General features: G+C 44.2%; 1 protein-coding gene across 3 annotated transcripts; it reads left to right on the top strand.

The window, feature by feature from the left end:
- Nucleotides 1-3,149: 3,149 nt before the first annotated feature.
- On the top strand, nt 3,150-16,956 carry LOC142795289 (uncharacterized). Of its 3 annotated transcripts, none has more exons than XM_075886031.1 (3): nt 3,150-3,277; nt 12,253-12,362; nt 15,155-16,956. In XM_075886031.1, exons 1-3 carry the CDS (start codon nt 3,232-3,234, stop codon nt 15,167-15,169), a joined length of 171 nt encoding a protein of 56 aa, XP_075742146.1. In that variant the 5' UTR covers nt 3,150-3,231; the 3' UTR covers nt 15,170-16,956. The 3 variants fall into 3 exon arrangements, with proteins under 3 accessions (XP_075742146.1, XP_075742143.1, XP_075742144.1); XM_075886028.1 differs by having other exon boundaries at nt 12,253-12,399; XM_075886029.1 differs by lacking the exon at nt 3,150-3,277 and adding an exon at nt 5,401-5,641 and having other exon boundaries at nt 12,253-12,399.
- The last annotated feature ends 356 nt before the right edge of the window (nt 16,957-17,312 follow it).

Genomic DNA, 17,312 nt, shown 5'->3' with positions numbered 1-17,312 from the left:
TCGGGCCCTTAAGGTTGAATAAAAGAAATGAAATGAAATGAAATTGATCTTTATCTGCTTTAGTTGCGACTGTGTGGCGCTTTTTGCGCAGGGTCTTTACGTTTTTTTATTGCCTATACTAGCGGGATGGGCCAAATATTGTTTTGCAGATGGTCGCTACTCTGTGTTTGTCTGTTGTGAAATGTGCCTATTTGTCTCTATTTTTCAACCCAAGGGTAGCGAACTGGACGCTATTGGCCCCGAGAACGATCACTGGCGTCGCTGCAGTCACGGTGATGTGACGTCACGGCAAGGACTCGCCCGCTCCGCCACCGATGCATGCCGATGGTTGCTTCGGAGGCCACCATGTACCCGCTTTTCAGTGATACAGTGGTGATTTCTACTCAATTTCGAGTAGTAGGTCACTAAAGGTACAAAATAAAGGTATTTATTGCTATTAAAAGTTAACTGAGCTTCAGAAAGTATGGAACCACTTTGAAAATAAAGGTGCAGGACAGTGAGGCCTTAGTTGCTTTCAAAAGGCACGTACTCGATGAAATCGATGCCAAGAAAATACTCGTGCATAAATGTGTCTGACTTCATTACAACTTGACATAGACGGCGCGATTAAACGTTTGCGTCGAGGTATTACCAATAAATTTAGGACGTCTTCAATTTACTCGCAGCATATTGGGATTTACCGTGCATGTATGCATCTGCAAATAATGTATAGCTCACTGGACAGAATTCCGCTTTGGGATGCAGAAGACTTTAGATGGATCTGTCTTTCATACACAATCACTTATAATAGTAAGAAAAAGAAGTAATGCTGCAAACTACAAAATGGTTTCCGGAATTATGAGACGTCGATATACTCGGATCTCATGTACAGATTTCTTCTCAACAGACGTCAGAGTAACGTACTCGCATACCCTGATTTGCGCGAACAGCTGACTCGATCTACCACCGCGTCATAAACAGTAATGTTCCCTTCACGGAGCACTGCTGATAGCAGTCGTTTGCGAAACAAATGCCAGAAAGTCGAAATGAACCGTTCCGATGGCCCACTCCCCTTCGTGACCCACGTGATAATGAAAAGCCCTTTGCCTCAACGAAGCAACAATTGATCTTGCACGTCATGTTCATATACAGATTGATGCTATTCTGGGGTAATCAACCGTGGGAAAAATTTATTCATCATGTGGCTATATAAACTGGTACTTACAAGCGTGACAGCACAGTTGCTAGGATGTTGCACGTAGACGCTATCTGAAATCAGTAGCAGTTTCTGCAACTAACCTCAACTTGTTTTTCTAGTGGAACAAAGCACCGGAATTATTCCCGAAAATATGAAGTTAAATAACGTGGTAAAATATGAGCAACTTAACACAACAGATATTTTGTGAGACTCGATACTAACTGAATCACGCACCCACAGAAAAAAAAAACGCTGCCAGCAGTTGCTCTGATGCGTCCGATACATACACCAATTGTGAAAGCGAAACAATCACATCGTTTTTAAAGGAATCAGCCGTGAACAACGCAATCTGAAATACAAATACGTTGTCGTATGCGTCTCAAAAGCGTGACATAATTGCGAAGCAAGGTGCAGAGTAGTACTGGTGAGCTTGAATTTTTTTTAACCGGCTGCACACGCATTGTTTTGCTGCTCACCCCCGTCGAAGTGCGATTGTCGTGGCCGAGAATCGAACCCATGAGGTAAGCAGCACGACACCATGACAAAAATCATCAAAACGTGTACGCTGGAGCACAGGCCTCGTTGGTGATTCTACTGAAAAAATAAATGTTTATTTTTTCAATGTTTTACCAGGAACATCATCGATGCTGCTTTAGTCATTTATTTTAGGCGTGAGACAAACAAAATGTGAACTCTGGAAGCGCAACGGCGTTTAAAGCGAGTTCAAGTGCGTCTTATGTATATACGCGCCACAGCAAGATTCGAAGAGTCCCTGCCATGACGCCATGCAAGCCTCCCACCAGGCGGCGCTACTCAAACTTCTGTAAAGGGCTTCACCCTATAGTTCAGGATGATGGCGCCGAGTTTTTCAAAGCACTGGGGTTTAGGAACAGGGAGGGCAAAATAGACTTTAAGCGGGTAGAATTAACTAGAAGGAGGTTATCTGATTGGTGGCTAAAGTCAAGGCACGAGTGAAAATTAAACCCTTCACTGCAAAGTACGAATCCTCAACCTCACTATTTAAAGGAAAAAAAATAAATCTAATTTTTGGTTCATTAAGTATTACGGCTTGGTAGCGCTAGCCACCGCCCGATCTAAAGGGTACAGCCATATTCATCCATCCATCCGGGGCTAATAACTAACTTGCCCGTCTATCCTCTATCCCTTCTTTCACTCTCTCCTTCTTACAAAAAATCATAAATAACACAAGTTGAGTGGAAGAAGAAGCCTGAGGAAATGTTTAAACATTGTCTTTGTCAGAGCCCTCGCAGAAACTAGTCCCTTTGCCTAATCGTCGGCTTTAGCGGCATTCCCTTTTCGACAATTTATCTTCACTTCATCCCAGTGTTTTATTCACTATAGCTAATTGAGACGACGTTCACATATTGCAGAATGGCTAGGCCAGATCCCAAGTTTGGTCATAATGTGTTGTTAGTTGCTTGACAACAATTTTGCTAATGTTGAATCATACAACAAAAAATTGTTTTCGTGAATGTTGGATATCATATATGTAGCTGAATTTTAACTACCACGATATTCTATGTTATTTTGGAAGTTCTGTGTGGTGTTGTCTAGTCACATGCTGTATCTGATTTTGTGGCTTTTACGTTTCTATGCTGTACTGAAATCGCCGCGCTTTTACCCATTTATTTTACATATTTTAATTTTTACATAATTTACATGTATTTTTTACAAATTTTATTTTACATATGCGACATGACCAGTTTTGCGTGTGAATCTACTGACCTCTCTGTCTGCATTAGTAATTAGAGAATAAAGTGTAATTACTTTAATGAATAACATAGACGGCATGCTATACACCAGAATATAGTGAGCTCAGCGCGTGCTGCCATATTTGAAAGCGCGTCGTGCCATCTGTTGTAAGCGTGGTGAAGCGACACCTATGTACTGTCACGAGAGCAGACGCTCCGCAAATCAAATGCGGAACGGCACAACCCGACTCAGGCTGAAAGGATGTTTCGCGCTCTTCCCCTCCTGGAATTTGGTGCTGACTTTGTGTGAAACGTCGAGGAGACCTTCCTTGACAGTCCGGAATGTGTACAGCACGTGCATTGCAGACTTCGGAAGCAACTTCATCAGGTACGTACTATTGCGATTGAAAGAAACGCGAACAGCGGAAGCCATTGCTTTTGACTCAGTCGCACTGCGGCGTGCGTTTGGCTGTGGCAAAGCAGAATTCGTGCCGTAAGTCGGCGTCAACGTAGCGCTAAAATCTCGTTCCAACTTGCGCTCATCCACTGCATGCGTTTATCATTTGCCACTCATGCCGGACACTCGGAACACACACGCATTCAGAAAGGGCCAATCAGAACGAAATTTTAAAATGCCACGATGACGCCGACCGAAAGCACAGATTCGCCTAGTGAGTGAAGCCATGCCGCAGTTCGACTGAGTCGAAAGCTATGATTTTCGTGCCGTTCACGTCCCTTTACATCGCTATAGTACGCCGTTACAATTGTATACGTGAGCGGTGCTTGCATCCACGCGTGAGTCGTAATATATCCTATTACTGGTATGCAGCCTGCGAAAAAGTACGGCAATGATTCGGTACCGCATTCTAAACAGGCATACTGCACGCAAAACGCTGCTGTAAAGCGAAACAGCTGGCGTCGCGCTTGAGTAAACGCAATAATTATATTTACTCGTGTACCTTTACTGGACCAGTAGTTTTTCCTACCGATTGCAATTATGTCCACTGGTGGCAGAGCTCGGCGTTTTTTTGTTGCGGATGGAAATCTGTGCAATCAGGATACACCACACCCGCACTCTTGCGGCGTCGTGTTGGGATCTTCACTGACAGCGCTTAGCAATATCTTATGCGTTCTGACATGCACATACGAATTTTGGCACGCGCACGCGCATACTCATTTCGGCATGCGCACGCGCATACGCGTTCTGACATGCGCACGCGCATACGAATTTCGACATGCGCACGCGCATACGTATTTTGGCATGCGCACGCACATACGAATTTTGGCATGCGCACGCGCATACGAATTTTGACATGCGCACGCGCATACGTATTTTGGCATGCGCACGCACATACGAATTTTGGCATGCGCACGCGCATACGAATTTTGACATGCGCACGCGCATACGTATTTTGGCATGCGCACGCACATACGAATTTTGGCATGCGCACGCGCATACGAATTTTGACATGCGCACGCGCATACGAATTTTGACATGCGCACGCGCATACGTATTTTGGCATGCGCACGCACATACGAATTTTGGCATGCGCACGCGCATACGAATTTTGGCATGCGCACGCGCATACGTATTCTGGCATACGCACGCGCATACGCGTTCTGACATGCGCACGCACATACTAATCATGGCATGCGCACGCGCATAGTCATTTCGGCATGCACACGCGCATACGCATATCTAAACTGCGTGGTGTTGAAACTGCGTAGTCATACATGCCAACAAGATCGGCAGCAAGCGCCTGTCGGCCGAGCATGCCGCCAAGGCGGCTGACCCCGCTCGTTTTAGCGTTTTAGCACCGTCCAGGAAGGTACCACTGAAGCTGCTAAATAACTGATAACGGTCCGACCATTCTCTGGACGCACTGGGATTGCGCTTTGAAGCATGCGTATGCGCACATGCCCAGAGGCATAGCGGATACATATTTGGATGGTTCGCACTACACTATCGCGAAGGCTTGCCGCTGTTCGAGTTACATTTGCCGACGATAATACATATTGAAAAAAAAAAAACAACGCGGGAGGTGCGCATGTCACCATTCACTTACAATTTGCTTAAACGCTCATGTGTCGTAAAACCGTAGAGATAAAAATTTGGGGACCCTTAAGGTTCACTGAGATTCAAAAAAAGCGCGTCCACTTTTGGCGGCACCACCCGTTAGTTGAACGGAGCGGCAGTGTTATCTAGCAGCGCTTGTGCAACGGCCATGACTCGTTATTTTGTTTTGCAACCGGTCACGCCGAAAGCCGACGTACTTTCTTTGGCTATCGGTTGATGGTGCTGTAGGCAGCCACGCGTTGGCATTTTCCCTTTTATTAAAATTAAGTGTACGTACACCTTCTCTTCACAGTATACACTGGGTGCATATCTCGCCGATAAGATGGTGACGAACTATATCATGACGTAATAGCGTGATCAGATTTGGCTGGAACGCATGCATGAATACCGAAGCAACACATAGTAAAAATAGTGTTATGCGCAGGTGGCGGACATCCAATTTTCCCTCGCTGCTGCGCATTTTGTAGGCGGCACTTCTCGGGCTTCGTGGAATGGCAATCGCCGCGATGTTCAGGCGCTCGGCTCGCGGTAGTACTAGTACGTACGAGTCGCGCTCCAGCTTTCTTGTGTCAGTGTGTACTTTACCAGGATGTATGACGTAACATACAAGGAACCGCGTCACCAGGAATTCATCGATGACCACTGTGAGCTTTGACTTCGTCATCGAAAAATTTGGTGAGCCCCTTCATTTGACATGCCGACGGGAGCTTGGGGCGTGACCGAACATCACTCGTTTTATATATTAGCTTAGCGAAACTGAGATTTAAGCTACTTTGCGCGTAACTTGAGCTGACAAGTTCCTTGGATCAAGCAGCCACTTCGGGTGACACAGGCGCGCGTATACACCTTTCAGGCTTAGCTTACAGTTATAGGCAAGGGGGTAGCTTTGTCAGGGCTAGCTGTGTCCGTGAACATATTTTAACACAGCGCACGACCACGCGGACACAATTGAAGAGACAAACCAAAGCGCTCACTCGCAAATGAATATTTAATTGAAAAAAAAAACATGAACGCAAAAGCAACACTTCAACCTCCACACCCACGTGATCACACCAAGGCAATAAACAGCAGATGAGCCGCCATTTTGAACAATGAAAAAACCTTGATAGATCCCACGTGTACTCTCCAACAGCATAAAGTTATGATATCGTGCTATAAAAGAACCTAAACACGCTATCTTGCTAGAAAGTGCCGCCACTATTACAAAGAACAAACAACACAAGCGCTTAACTTCAACTGAACGTTTAGTGCAAACGTCAGAGTTTATAAAGGGGGTGAAAAGAGAAAAAGAGTAAAAAAGGTAGACAACAAAAAGCACACGTGCCAGTCCCGTACATTGCTATCCGTTATTGTCTATATCAGCCCATCCAAAAAATTGCCCGCAGCTTCCCTCGGGGGAACACTGAGGAGGATGCGGAGCATATAATTGGTTAACGGGGTGTTAAAGTGCGACTTACTTGGGTCGATGGCTAAATTGGTTAACGTGGTTGTGAAATGGGGTGTTAAATTGCGACTTACTTGGGTCGATGGCTAAATTGGTTAACGTGGTTGTAGGAGGGGGTGTTAAATGAGTGAACACGTACACACGTATGCGAAAGGGCGGCGCTGGTCGAAGGGACGTCGATCATTGTGTTTGTGGATTCGTTGGAATTCATTTCACCGCGACCTTGGACGTCGACGCGCCGTACAAACCAACCGACGAGCGGCAACTGAGCGAGCGAGCGCCGACCTTGAGTATATATACAGCTCGACGGCGCATGCACTGTCAGCTGTTGAATGTTCTCGAAGCGCGACGCCACATGCGCGTCCACTGGAGAATCAGGAGAATTGTAGATGTCGAACGCGGTGTGTAGAGGAGGAAGGGTGCACAGATGGTGGAGGAGTGAAGCACGCGCGGTGTGTAGAGGAGGAAGGGATGCACAGATGGTGGAAGGAGGAGGAAGCTTGCGGACGGCGCCGCACTACAAGCCTCGAGTATTAGATGCTCCGCATCTAAAAAACATAGTTCTTTCCACGTGAGCGAGATAGAGGGTGCACTAACACACTCAAAATCATCACGTGTCATTTCCGCCGCTTCTACTATCAAATGGGTTATAATAAATCTCTGTCCCGATATAACACGCACGTGTTATCGAAATAAGGCACACAGCCGCGTTCGGAGTGTCACAGGCAGACAGGCCTCTACCGAGATATTCTGCGCGATCATATCTACATGGAATGCGACTCAACAAACCAGAAGAAGAATAAATGGCGTGAATTGGGGGGCCTTATGACCTGCGAAACGGAACGTCTTTGGTCAACAGTACTGTCGCAGCTCAGGTCCAAGCGCCGACCGAATAAACCTGCTGAGGGCAACATTATTCACACCACGGATGACGTCGTTCTTCCTGAATATGTGAAAGAGATGTTAAGACGAGGTCCCAAGTACGCTGTTGAACCAAGACTTGAAGCGGCTAAGCTCCTGTCTCTTGTGAGAAAACTTCCTGGTTGTGCTCCGGATTGTGAAAAGGATCGGTGTATTTCCGAGGGCGTTGATGTGCTTGAAAAGTTCAGGCCCAAGCGTCAAGTGTTGCCCATAAGGAAGGTGGTCACATACCTCAAAGAGTCGGGACTTTGTGTCATTCCTTCTGACAAAGAAGGTGGGTTCTGTGTTTTCCCGAATGGTTCTTTTTTTTTTTTTTTCAAAAATCGCAAGTGGCGTTTGAGTTGGTATTTGATATTAAGCCAAAGGTGTCACTCAAATCTGTTCGAACAGCTGCAAAAAACTTGTGCAACAGCCTTCTATTGTATGATTTGGCTAAACATATCATGAAAACAGATAAACTGGGCTTAGACATGTTCTTTAGTTGCAAGACGCACAAAGATGGAATGCCGTTCCGGGTAATTTCGGAACAAGGTTCTTGGCAAAAAAATGTGGCGTTTTTTCTACAGGAAAAGCTGAATCTCCTTCAAATTAATGACCCATTTCACACCAACAATTCTGAGCAGATTGTGAATTTTTTGCTATCGAATGCCGAAACAGTCGTTAAGGCGTTGCCCATAGATGTGAAAGATTTGTACTATTCTTTACTTCATGAAACGTTTCTAGAATTTGTCGAGCAGTGCATACTCGAGCATGGTGCGGTGACCTTTCAGAACACTTGTGGTATGTCAGTGAGAGGTTTTCTGGATTTACTAGCTTTATACTTAACGTCCACATTCCTTATTTGGAATGGGAACACCTATATCCAAAAACAGGGTATTTGTATTGGTTCGGCTATTGCATCCGTCCTTAGTGTTATTTTTATGGCCCACTTAGATCGATTAATTGATAAGAGGTTGTCGGGAACTAAAGTTTTAAAGATCTTCAGGTTTGTGGATTATTTTTTTTTTCAAGTGTGATGCCAAAGAGTTTCAAAGTGTTGCTGTTTTGACACTTGTAGTTTTTGAGACAGTTTGTCAGCCTCTGTAAGTAACACATGAAGTGCGCTATGGTGATACACTCATGTTCCTAGATCTTTCGTTGCAATTTCAGGATGACCACGTTTGTTGGCTTTATGAGCCCAGGAGCAAAAAAAAAGCAATTATTGCCTTTCTCTTCTGCCCATACCAAAGTAGTAAAGAGGTCTGTTGCACGAATGTGCCTTTTTAATTCGTTGTAGAAGTCGTGTTTTCACCTCATGAAGAAGAGCTTTAGGCAACAGGTTTTGCGACTGAAGGCAGCAGGTTACCCGCAACGAATGGTTATAAGCGTCGCTGAATCGCTACATAGGGACCTAAAGAAACAAAATAGGCAGCGTATTAACACTTCCCTGCAGCAGCGTAAGAGAGAGAAAGGAAAGACCGGGAGGTTAACCAGATATTGGCATCTGGTTTGCTACCCAGCGCTGGGGGCGGGGAAGTAGGGGCAAGAAAGAGGGGATAGATAGAGAAAAAAAAAAAACGCATGCGCACTCATGTGACAACGAAAACACACACAGGAAGGGCGTCTTAGCTACAAGCGTTCAGTAAGGCCGGTCGATCACAAAAAGAGTAGTAGCGCTTTCAGGGCCTTCTTCTGTGAAGTTGCATCTTGTCGATATTGTAGAATTCCTTGTTCCGGCAGAGGTTGATTATCTAATTTGTTGAGTTCCTTGCGAAGGCATAGTCGTTGTTTACTATACGCTATGCAGCAGCGTAAAACGGCTGTTGTCCCCTATATCCATAGTGTGGCACACAATCTTAAGAAGATTGGTAACAAGGTCGGCGTCTGAGTGGTCATGTCATCTCCGGAAAAAACTGTAGAATATGTCACAAAACTTGTCCTGTTTCAAACGAAAAGAAAGGTTGCCAAATTAAGCATCGCAATAAATATGTTGAGTGTGCACAGTCGGTTGTTTACAGAGTGCCCTTGTCATGTGGTCTTGTTTATGTGGGAACAACTGAAAGATGCATTAATGAGAGGCTAAAAGAGCACCACAATAAAGTGCAGAAGGGTACCGATGGTTACTTGGCGATTCACTGTAAGGAGTGCGGTTGTGTGCCTTATTTCGATAACATGTGCGTGTTATATCGGGACAGAGATTTATTAACCCGTTTGATAGTAGAAGCGGCGGAAATGACACGTGATGATTTTGAGTGTGCTAGTGCACCCTCTATCTCGCTCACGCGGAAAGAACTATGTTTTTTGGATGGGCTGATAGACAATAACGGATAGCAAAGTACGGGACTGGCACGTGTGCTTTTTGTTGTCTCCCTTTTTTATTCTTTTTCTTTTTTCACCCCCTTTATAAACTCTGACGTTTTCAATAAACGTTTAGTTGAAGTTAAGCGCTTGTGTTGTGTGTTCTTTGTAATAGTGGCTGCGCTTCCTAGCAAGATGGATCCTTACCAACTGGCCCGATACAATTGTTTACTAACCACGCTATCATGTAGGGCTATAGGAGACATTGTTCGCCCCTTTTTTTTATATTATAGGATTCAATTACTCTCGGCTGCTGACCCGCAGGGCGCGGGTTCGAATCCCGGCTGCGGCGGCTGCATTTCCGATGGAGGCGGAAATGTTGTAGGCCCGTGTGCTCAGATTTGGGTGCACGTTAAAGAACCCCAGGTGGTCTAAATTTCCGGAGCCCTCCACTACGGCGTCTCTCATAATCATGTAGTGGTTTTGGGACGTTAAACCCCACATATCAATCAAGGATTCAATTACTTTACGTGTGGTTTGATCTCTGTGTGTTGATATAACTTTTGCTGCATGAAAGATAGGTGCGCGACGGCAGTGCGCAACATGTTGGGGCACATGTGAGTATATCATCATCATCAGCAGCAGCAGCAGCCTGACTACATCCATTACAGGACAAAGGCCTATCCTATGTTCCACCAGTTAACTCGGTCCTGTGCTTGCTGCTACCAATTTGTACCCGCAAACTGCTCAATCTCATCTGACCACCTAACCTTCTGTCTCCCCCTAACCCGCTTGCCTTCTCTGGGAATTCAGTTAGTTACCCTTAATGACCAGCGGTTATCCTGCCTACGGGCTACATGCCCGACCCATGTCCATTTCCTGTTCTTGATTTCAGCTATGATATCCTTAACCCCCGTTTGTGCCCCAATCCACTCTGCTTTCTTCTTGTCTCTTAAGGTTACACCTACCATTTTTTCTTTCCATTGCTTGCTGCGTCGTTCTCAATTTAAGCTGAACCCTCTTTGTGAGTCTCCAGGTTTCTGCTCCGTAGCTAAGTCCAGCAAGATACAGCTGTTATATACCTTCCTTTTGAGGGATAGTGGCAATCTACCAGTCATGATCTGAGAGTGCTTTCCAAATGTGCTCCACCCCATTCTTATTCTCCTAGTTACTTCAATCTCGTGGTTCGGCTACGCGGTTATTACCTGTCCTAAGTGGACATAGTGTTTTGCAACTTGAAGTGCACTATTACCTATCTCAAAGCGCTGCTCTCTTACGTGGTTGTTGTACATTACTTTCGTTTTCTGTAGATTAATTTTAAAACCCACCTTTCTGCTCTCCTTGTCTAACTCCGTAATCATGAGTTGCGATTCGTTCCCTGAGTTACTCAGCAATGCAATGTCATCGGCCAAGTGCAGGTTACTAAGGTACTTTCCATTAACTCATATTCCTAACTATTCCCATTTTAGGCCTCTGAAAACCTCCTGTAAGCACGTGGTAAATAGTATTGGGGAGATTATATCCCTATGCCGTACACCTTTCTTGATTGGTATTCTGTTGCTTTCTTTATGAATCGCTATGGTAGCAGTTGATGCCCTGTAGATTTCTTCCAGGATGTTTATATATACTTCATCGACGCCCTGATTCCGCCGTGTCTGCATGACGGCTGTTATTTCTACTGAATCAAACGCCTTCTCGTAATATATGAAGGCTATGTATAGTGGTTGGTTATACTCTGAGGATTTCTCTATTACCTGGTTGATAGTATGAATGTGGTCAATTGTTGAGTAGCCTGATCGAAATCCTGCTTGTTCCTTTGGTTGATTGAATTCTGTTTTCTTCACTTCATTGCTCCACCTAACAGCTTGCTGCCCTTGGCCAGGCCTTCCTCCTCTTGGTGTTCGTCGCACCGGTTCTGTTTTTTTCTCTTACGCTCATGTTCCCCAACCAACCTTATTCGTATCTCGTGTTTTCTTTATCGATTTCACTGATAGTGCGCTTGATAAGTAGGCCGGTATTCGCTAATCAATCTAGTAGTGACCTTTTGCACGGTTACCATTTTGGCTTCCTTATAACAAACATAGAATCATGTTCAGAAACATAAAAAAAGACATCAGTATAAGTTTGTTTTGTGAATAAGTCCTTTAATGTTTACTACGTTGCCATTACCGCGCTTTGTTGCAATTCACTCAATGTTTTCCTTGGTTGGGCCTGTCATTCTGTTTTATCGCATCTCTTTTGGCGTATAACTAAATCAAGCGAAGGTGGGATTGAAGTTGGCAGTACATTGCCATAATAAAGCGAGGTTGTCTCAGCCTCTTGGCAAATGTTCTGGGAATTTACAGTACTAGTACTACGTGCAACTTATAACACCGCTTTAAAAAATTATAATGAATATAATACTAATGCCACAATTGCTCCAGCCTTAAGCTCATAAAATCAGTCTGTTATCTACTCTGGATACCTGCGAACTTCATCTCTTGAAAAATGTGGCAGCATCTATATTTGGTCACTGTGTCATGTGACGGCCTCTTGAACTTCGCGTTAAAACTAGATATCGGGGTCTGTCGCCAACTATAGTGTAACAGTGAAGCAGGTGCGCAATGTCTCACAGTGATTAAATGGAGTTTTTTTTTTTTTCTAGCTTGCCAACCTCTGCGTCTGGTGCATGCGACGAACAAGCTCTCGGATTCTTTGTGTACGTCATCCGGCCTTTGTCTCATGAACTCCTTCGGTCAAACATCCTTCAGAAGAGTAATGGAACTCTCTACATGGTGGTGCAGTGGCTCGCGCAAGTACATTATTTCTTTTAGGGGCGAAGCTCCTTAAGGCGTGGGCTGTGCGTCCCCTGTATGTAGCCACCTCTCGTTTAGTTCTTGCAGTGTCCACTAGATGGCGGTACCGTCTCCCGTATGTCGCCTCCTCTCGTTTAGTTCTTGCAGTGTTCACTAGATGGTGGCACCGTCTCCTTCATGTAGCCACCTCTCGTTTAGTTCTTTCAGTGCTCACTAGATGGCGGGACCTGTAGCTGATGATGAAAAGATGCAAGATGTTATAAACTAGACGGTGGTACTTGTAGTTGATGATGAAAGATGCGAGATGTTATAAAATAGGAATGATGTCACATATGGCACGTGTCATTGGTAGAAGGCAATCGTTCGATTTAGTGCGGCGACGTACGCGAGGGGGAGCATTGTAATAAAATCGAATAGGCAAAATGTACGGAAGATTCATGGTTTACCAGGTTTTCCTCCAGAGCTTCGCCCACTCATCATCATTCACTTCGTGGATATGGCGGCATTTTCTATTTTGATGACTGCTTTTGCAGGCTATGTGTTCGCGCGCCTTCTTGTAACTTAAAAAAGCATAGCACATATATACGTAATCAGACATCGCATTTATCACGCAGGCTTAGTGGACTGCAGTTCTCAAGAGGTAGTACTGATGACCCTGTTCTGCTTTTAATCAAGTGAAAGACGGGTTGAAGTTGGGATATCAAGCCTTCGCGTAACAGTGTTCTGCAGCATTGGGGACGATCATCTCTTCAAATGCAGTCTTACTTGATTGGGTTAAAGGAGACTAATGATAGATTTTCAAAGCGTGTGTGTGGGCAGAAAAACGCACCTGTGTACCTGTGCGACTGCCACACGTGTCTACGTGATTTCGTCTGTAAAGTAATAAGAATCTTGTAAAAACAATTTGCTGATCTTATCAGTATAAATAAAATTCTCGGCCTCCTTGCTCATGGATACACAGCTGGCAAGAAAAATTTTTTACAGCAACAGCTCCATAAAAGTAGAGTGCCTTGACTTATCAGTCCATAAAATGGTGGGAACACCATAAAAACTGGCTCTTTTCAGGCTTCTCTTGGTCGCATCACCGCTAATTGAGTCCTGATGTGAACCAGGTGAACTTCTTGCTGTTAACAAAGCTTTAGAGAAGCCTGGAAAGTCTGTTCTGATGGTGTTCTCACCATTTATTGGACAGAAAGTCAACAACAAGTCTCGTTACTTTCTGCGAGCTTTCACAGCATGGAAATTGCACTTAAAGGGGTGCATAACTGCCATGACATTTTGAAGACATTTGTTATGTACTAACCAGCTGGATCAATTGATTCTTTTTAACAGGCCCAGTTTCTTTAATTTGTGGACGAACCCTTTCTATTCCTGCAATTTCTATTTAAGTACCTTCTGTTGCTTTTGCTACAACCTCGTGTATCGCAGTGTAGAATTATAAGGTTATTGTAGATATGTTTTGACCTGCAGTGTAGATCAAATTCCAGGACTGTACATACTAACCACTTTTGTCATGCTATGTACTTAGTGGATAGCAGGCAATAAAATTTTTAATACGAAAAACCTTTAACTGACCCTGAACCACTTGACCACCTCGTCTGGATTGAACACACCAGTGCACATGGAGACATATGGGGCATTTGGGGGTATGGTATATTTTATACACTGTGGAACTGAATTTCTGCTCTTAACAAATTTTGTAGATCGCGAAAGCTTCCAAAGGCTTTAAGTAGTTGCTATTTCAAGGTTAAGCAAATATTTGGGCTTGTCATATGTAGTGTCCCCCGTAAACCTGCGTTATTTGCACCTTACCAAACGAATGAATACAACCAAGACAAGGAAAGCATGGTGGACAGCATTTGTTCTTAACTGCAGTGCAATATATATTGAAAGATTGTTGGAGTGGATAAAACAGCACCTGCTCCATCTATGGGACAACACTCAAGAACCTTCAAAATAAATTTTAAAGTAAGAGCTGAGCTTGCTCAATATACATTCTAAAAGACGGGCCATGTAAACTAAAACGCACGAAGAATCAAGGCAAACAAACACTTGGGTCTTCAAAGTAAACGTCGAATTCAATGAGCGTCCACTTTTGAGTGTCACTCTCCTCTGCGCTTCCGCTCAAATAGAAGTGTAGACGTATGAAAAGGATGGCTAGTGCGATTTTTAGTCGCCAGAGGGTGTTGCGAGGAACGTGTCCTTATAGGGGCGTTACGTGTCATTTGCACGACAGGGCCGCTAACTTGATCTATTCACACGTCCAGGTCACTATTTCTGCTACGAATGAAAGAATGAAGAAACTTTATTTTAAATCTGGCAGTTTCCTTCAAGCGCAGCGAGGGGGGGGGGGGGGGCGTAACCCCTGTGTTTTCCCACGAATCAACAATTTTGTTATCTGTCCTAGAGACTCATTTCTTTGTTAAATGCAACAAAGTAAACTTACAAATCAGCACAGAAAAGGCATAGGAGAGGTTGTTGTCTTTAATTTGCTCCAATTGACATCATAATTTATATGCTGCAGTTAAAGCGGAGGAAAAATCACCCTTTCTATCCATGATATTTAAAATCCGCAACATTCGAATATCGCGTCTGATGCTTTCCCAATTCTAGAAAAAATTGCGTTATTTCGTCAATTCATAGACTAAGCGGAAATCCGGCATTGCTTCAAATATTGTCCCCCGTGAAATTGTGTTGCTGTGTGTATCGCGTATATGCGCATCTAAACATCGAATCTCTGTGTCTTTGCAGTTTCGCGACCCCTGATCCCACCTGTTGGATGCAGTGACCAGACCCGCATCACCTTCCGTGTCTGGCCTGTGCCTTTCGGGTGGGCCAGACAATCCTCGAGATACCTCTGCCCTGTGGCCGTAGTGTCCAATCTTCCACGAGGATTCGCCTCCTGGTTTCTGCCTCTTCCTTGCCTTCTGGAAAATGCATCGTGCAAGAAAGCCCATCACTATCGCCTGCCCTTCCTTCAATCTGTGTGAGGATCACTCTGTTATGCGCACTAGTGGATGAAAAGTAGGCAACGGACTAAACATCCCATTACCCCCGCGAAGATCTCTGGATCTACCCTGGCCTGCACATCAAACGCTACGTCAATGGTCTATCATCGTACAGAGCTTTTTGAAGAATAGAACACAGTGTTTTGAGCTACTATGCCAAGTATGTTGGACCCGTATCGTTGATTAAATTATGCAAGTATAATTTTAGTGCAACATTTCACCATCGTGCAGTCGTATTTACCACCATATACGAATGCAGTGAGATAGACTCATCTGCGTGTTTTGTTAGCCATAATAGAGGCGTCCATTCACACTGTGTAATGCAGTAACATATTGATGCACTTTTGCTTTCAACTGCATGGCAAGCTGGGCAATATATGATATGAATTCATCTATCCGTGTGGCAGAGAGACTTCATTCTTCCATGTGTGCAACTGTCCATGTGTGCAACTCAAGTCCGTGCTTCCTTTGGTCGGTCTTGAGGTAATTGTACGGAAGGACTCGGAACTTTCTCGTTTGTCCAATCAAGCTGTTCAGCTGAAGCATCGTCAATCATGACGTGGTAGTCTTCGCTTATTTGGAATCGGTTTGTTTCAGGCGTCCTGGTTGGTGGACGTCCGGATCATTGTTATATAGTCCAATGCTGACACTTGGTCCCCTCATTATGGTCTACCACTTCATCTAACTACCCGTTACACCTTCCTGTCTGTTTCTGCTGACACTAAAGGCCTATGCTCTACAACTTGCCAATCAAGTTGGCATGCTTTGATTTTGTTTTGCCCTCTTGGTGAACATGTAAGAGCATCAATGTGCCAAAAAACGCGCAATTTCACTGGGGGAGTATGGGGGGGGGGCATAATTATGGTAAACAAAAACTTGCATTATGATGGGAGTCTGTTTCGGCATTTACCTAGTTACCCTTTTATATTGGTTGGTTACTGCAGTGTTCTTCTACATGCTTCTGTAGAAAGCGTATGCAGGGGCGAGTGCACATTAAGCACCGTGCGGTAGCGATATGATGTTCTGTACTTATTGAGTGACGACTGCTTAAATGTCTGTGAAGATTTAGAATGGTCATAAAATATTATTCAGGAAATCAGGCGTACTGTCTGTTTGGCGCAGTTTGATTGTTCTCGGAGCTATTTTTTTTTTTTGCCAGATTGGTTTTCTCCGAGCTATAAATGTGCACCGTTGTATTTACGTAACAAATATAATGCAGTGAATTCATTTTCTGAAATCTGGTAATTACTATAATCTGATACAACTCCAGAAAACTGCAGAAGCCCCGCCCAGATGATCGAAGCACGACAGCCGGTCACCTCGGTGACTAAAGATATAATCCTGCCCATTCACTCGGCAATGTTCTCAAAAGGCGAAGCCACCCGCTGTCCGGCTCTTCACGTCTGCCTGTATCGCTCACCTATTTGTGCATGCTCTCTTGTATCTGCCTTTTAAGTTGCATTCGATGTTCTAGTAAGGTACAAAGTTTTATTTGAATTCTAAATTAGGGCGACATCATTCAATAAAAACGTTCAGAAACATTGAGCAGTGTCAGATTGCTTGTTATTTCCTGTTCTGCACATCTGCAGCTGTACAATGTTCCTTTCTAGTATCGCTCCTCATTTACCGAGTACTTCTAGGTATTTGCCATTTTTTGTATTGCACTTCCTTTGGCTAAGACATATCATATTGGACTGCTATGTTCATAGTGCTACCGCTTCTTGCCACTTAGTAAATTGTCAATTACCATGTAGGTACTATATTTATTCAAGTTTTTCAATTGCATTTTTACAAAAGTTGTGCTGTTGTGTTTACTTGCATTCTTTCGGTTTTTGCAAACAAATTTTGTGGTTGCTCTAATATTTCAATTAAAATTTACATTGTGTACTGTTATCTTTCTT

The sequence above is a fragment of the Rhipicephalus microplus genome, unplaced genomic scaffold (assembly GCF_043290135.1).
Source record: "Rhipicephalus microplus isolate Deutch F79 unplaced genomic scaffold, USDA_Rmic scaffold_603, whole genome shotgun sequence".
NCBI lineage: Eukaryota > Metazoa > Arthropoda > Arachnida > Ixodida > Ixodidae > Rhipicephalus > Rhipicephalus microplus.
The sequence above is the reverse complement of the archived record's forward strand: the minus strand, read 5'-3'. Positions and strand labels throughout refer to the sequence as shown.

Coding starts and splice junctions, on each gene's coding strand:
- LOC142795289 (XM_075886028.1), top strand. CDS start 3,232: ATGTGTACAGCACGTGCATTGCAGACTTCGGAAGCAACTTCATCAG. Junction 3,278..12,252: donor TTCGGAAGCAACTTCATCAG/GTACGTACTATT, acceptor TTTTTTTTCTAG/CTTGCCAACCTCTGCGTCTG. Junction 12,400..15,154: donor ATGGTGGTGCAGTGGCTCGC/GCAAGTACATTA, acceptor GTGTCTTTGCAG/TTTCGCGACCCCTGATCCCA.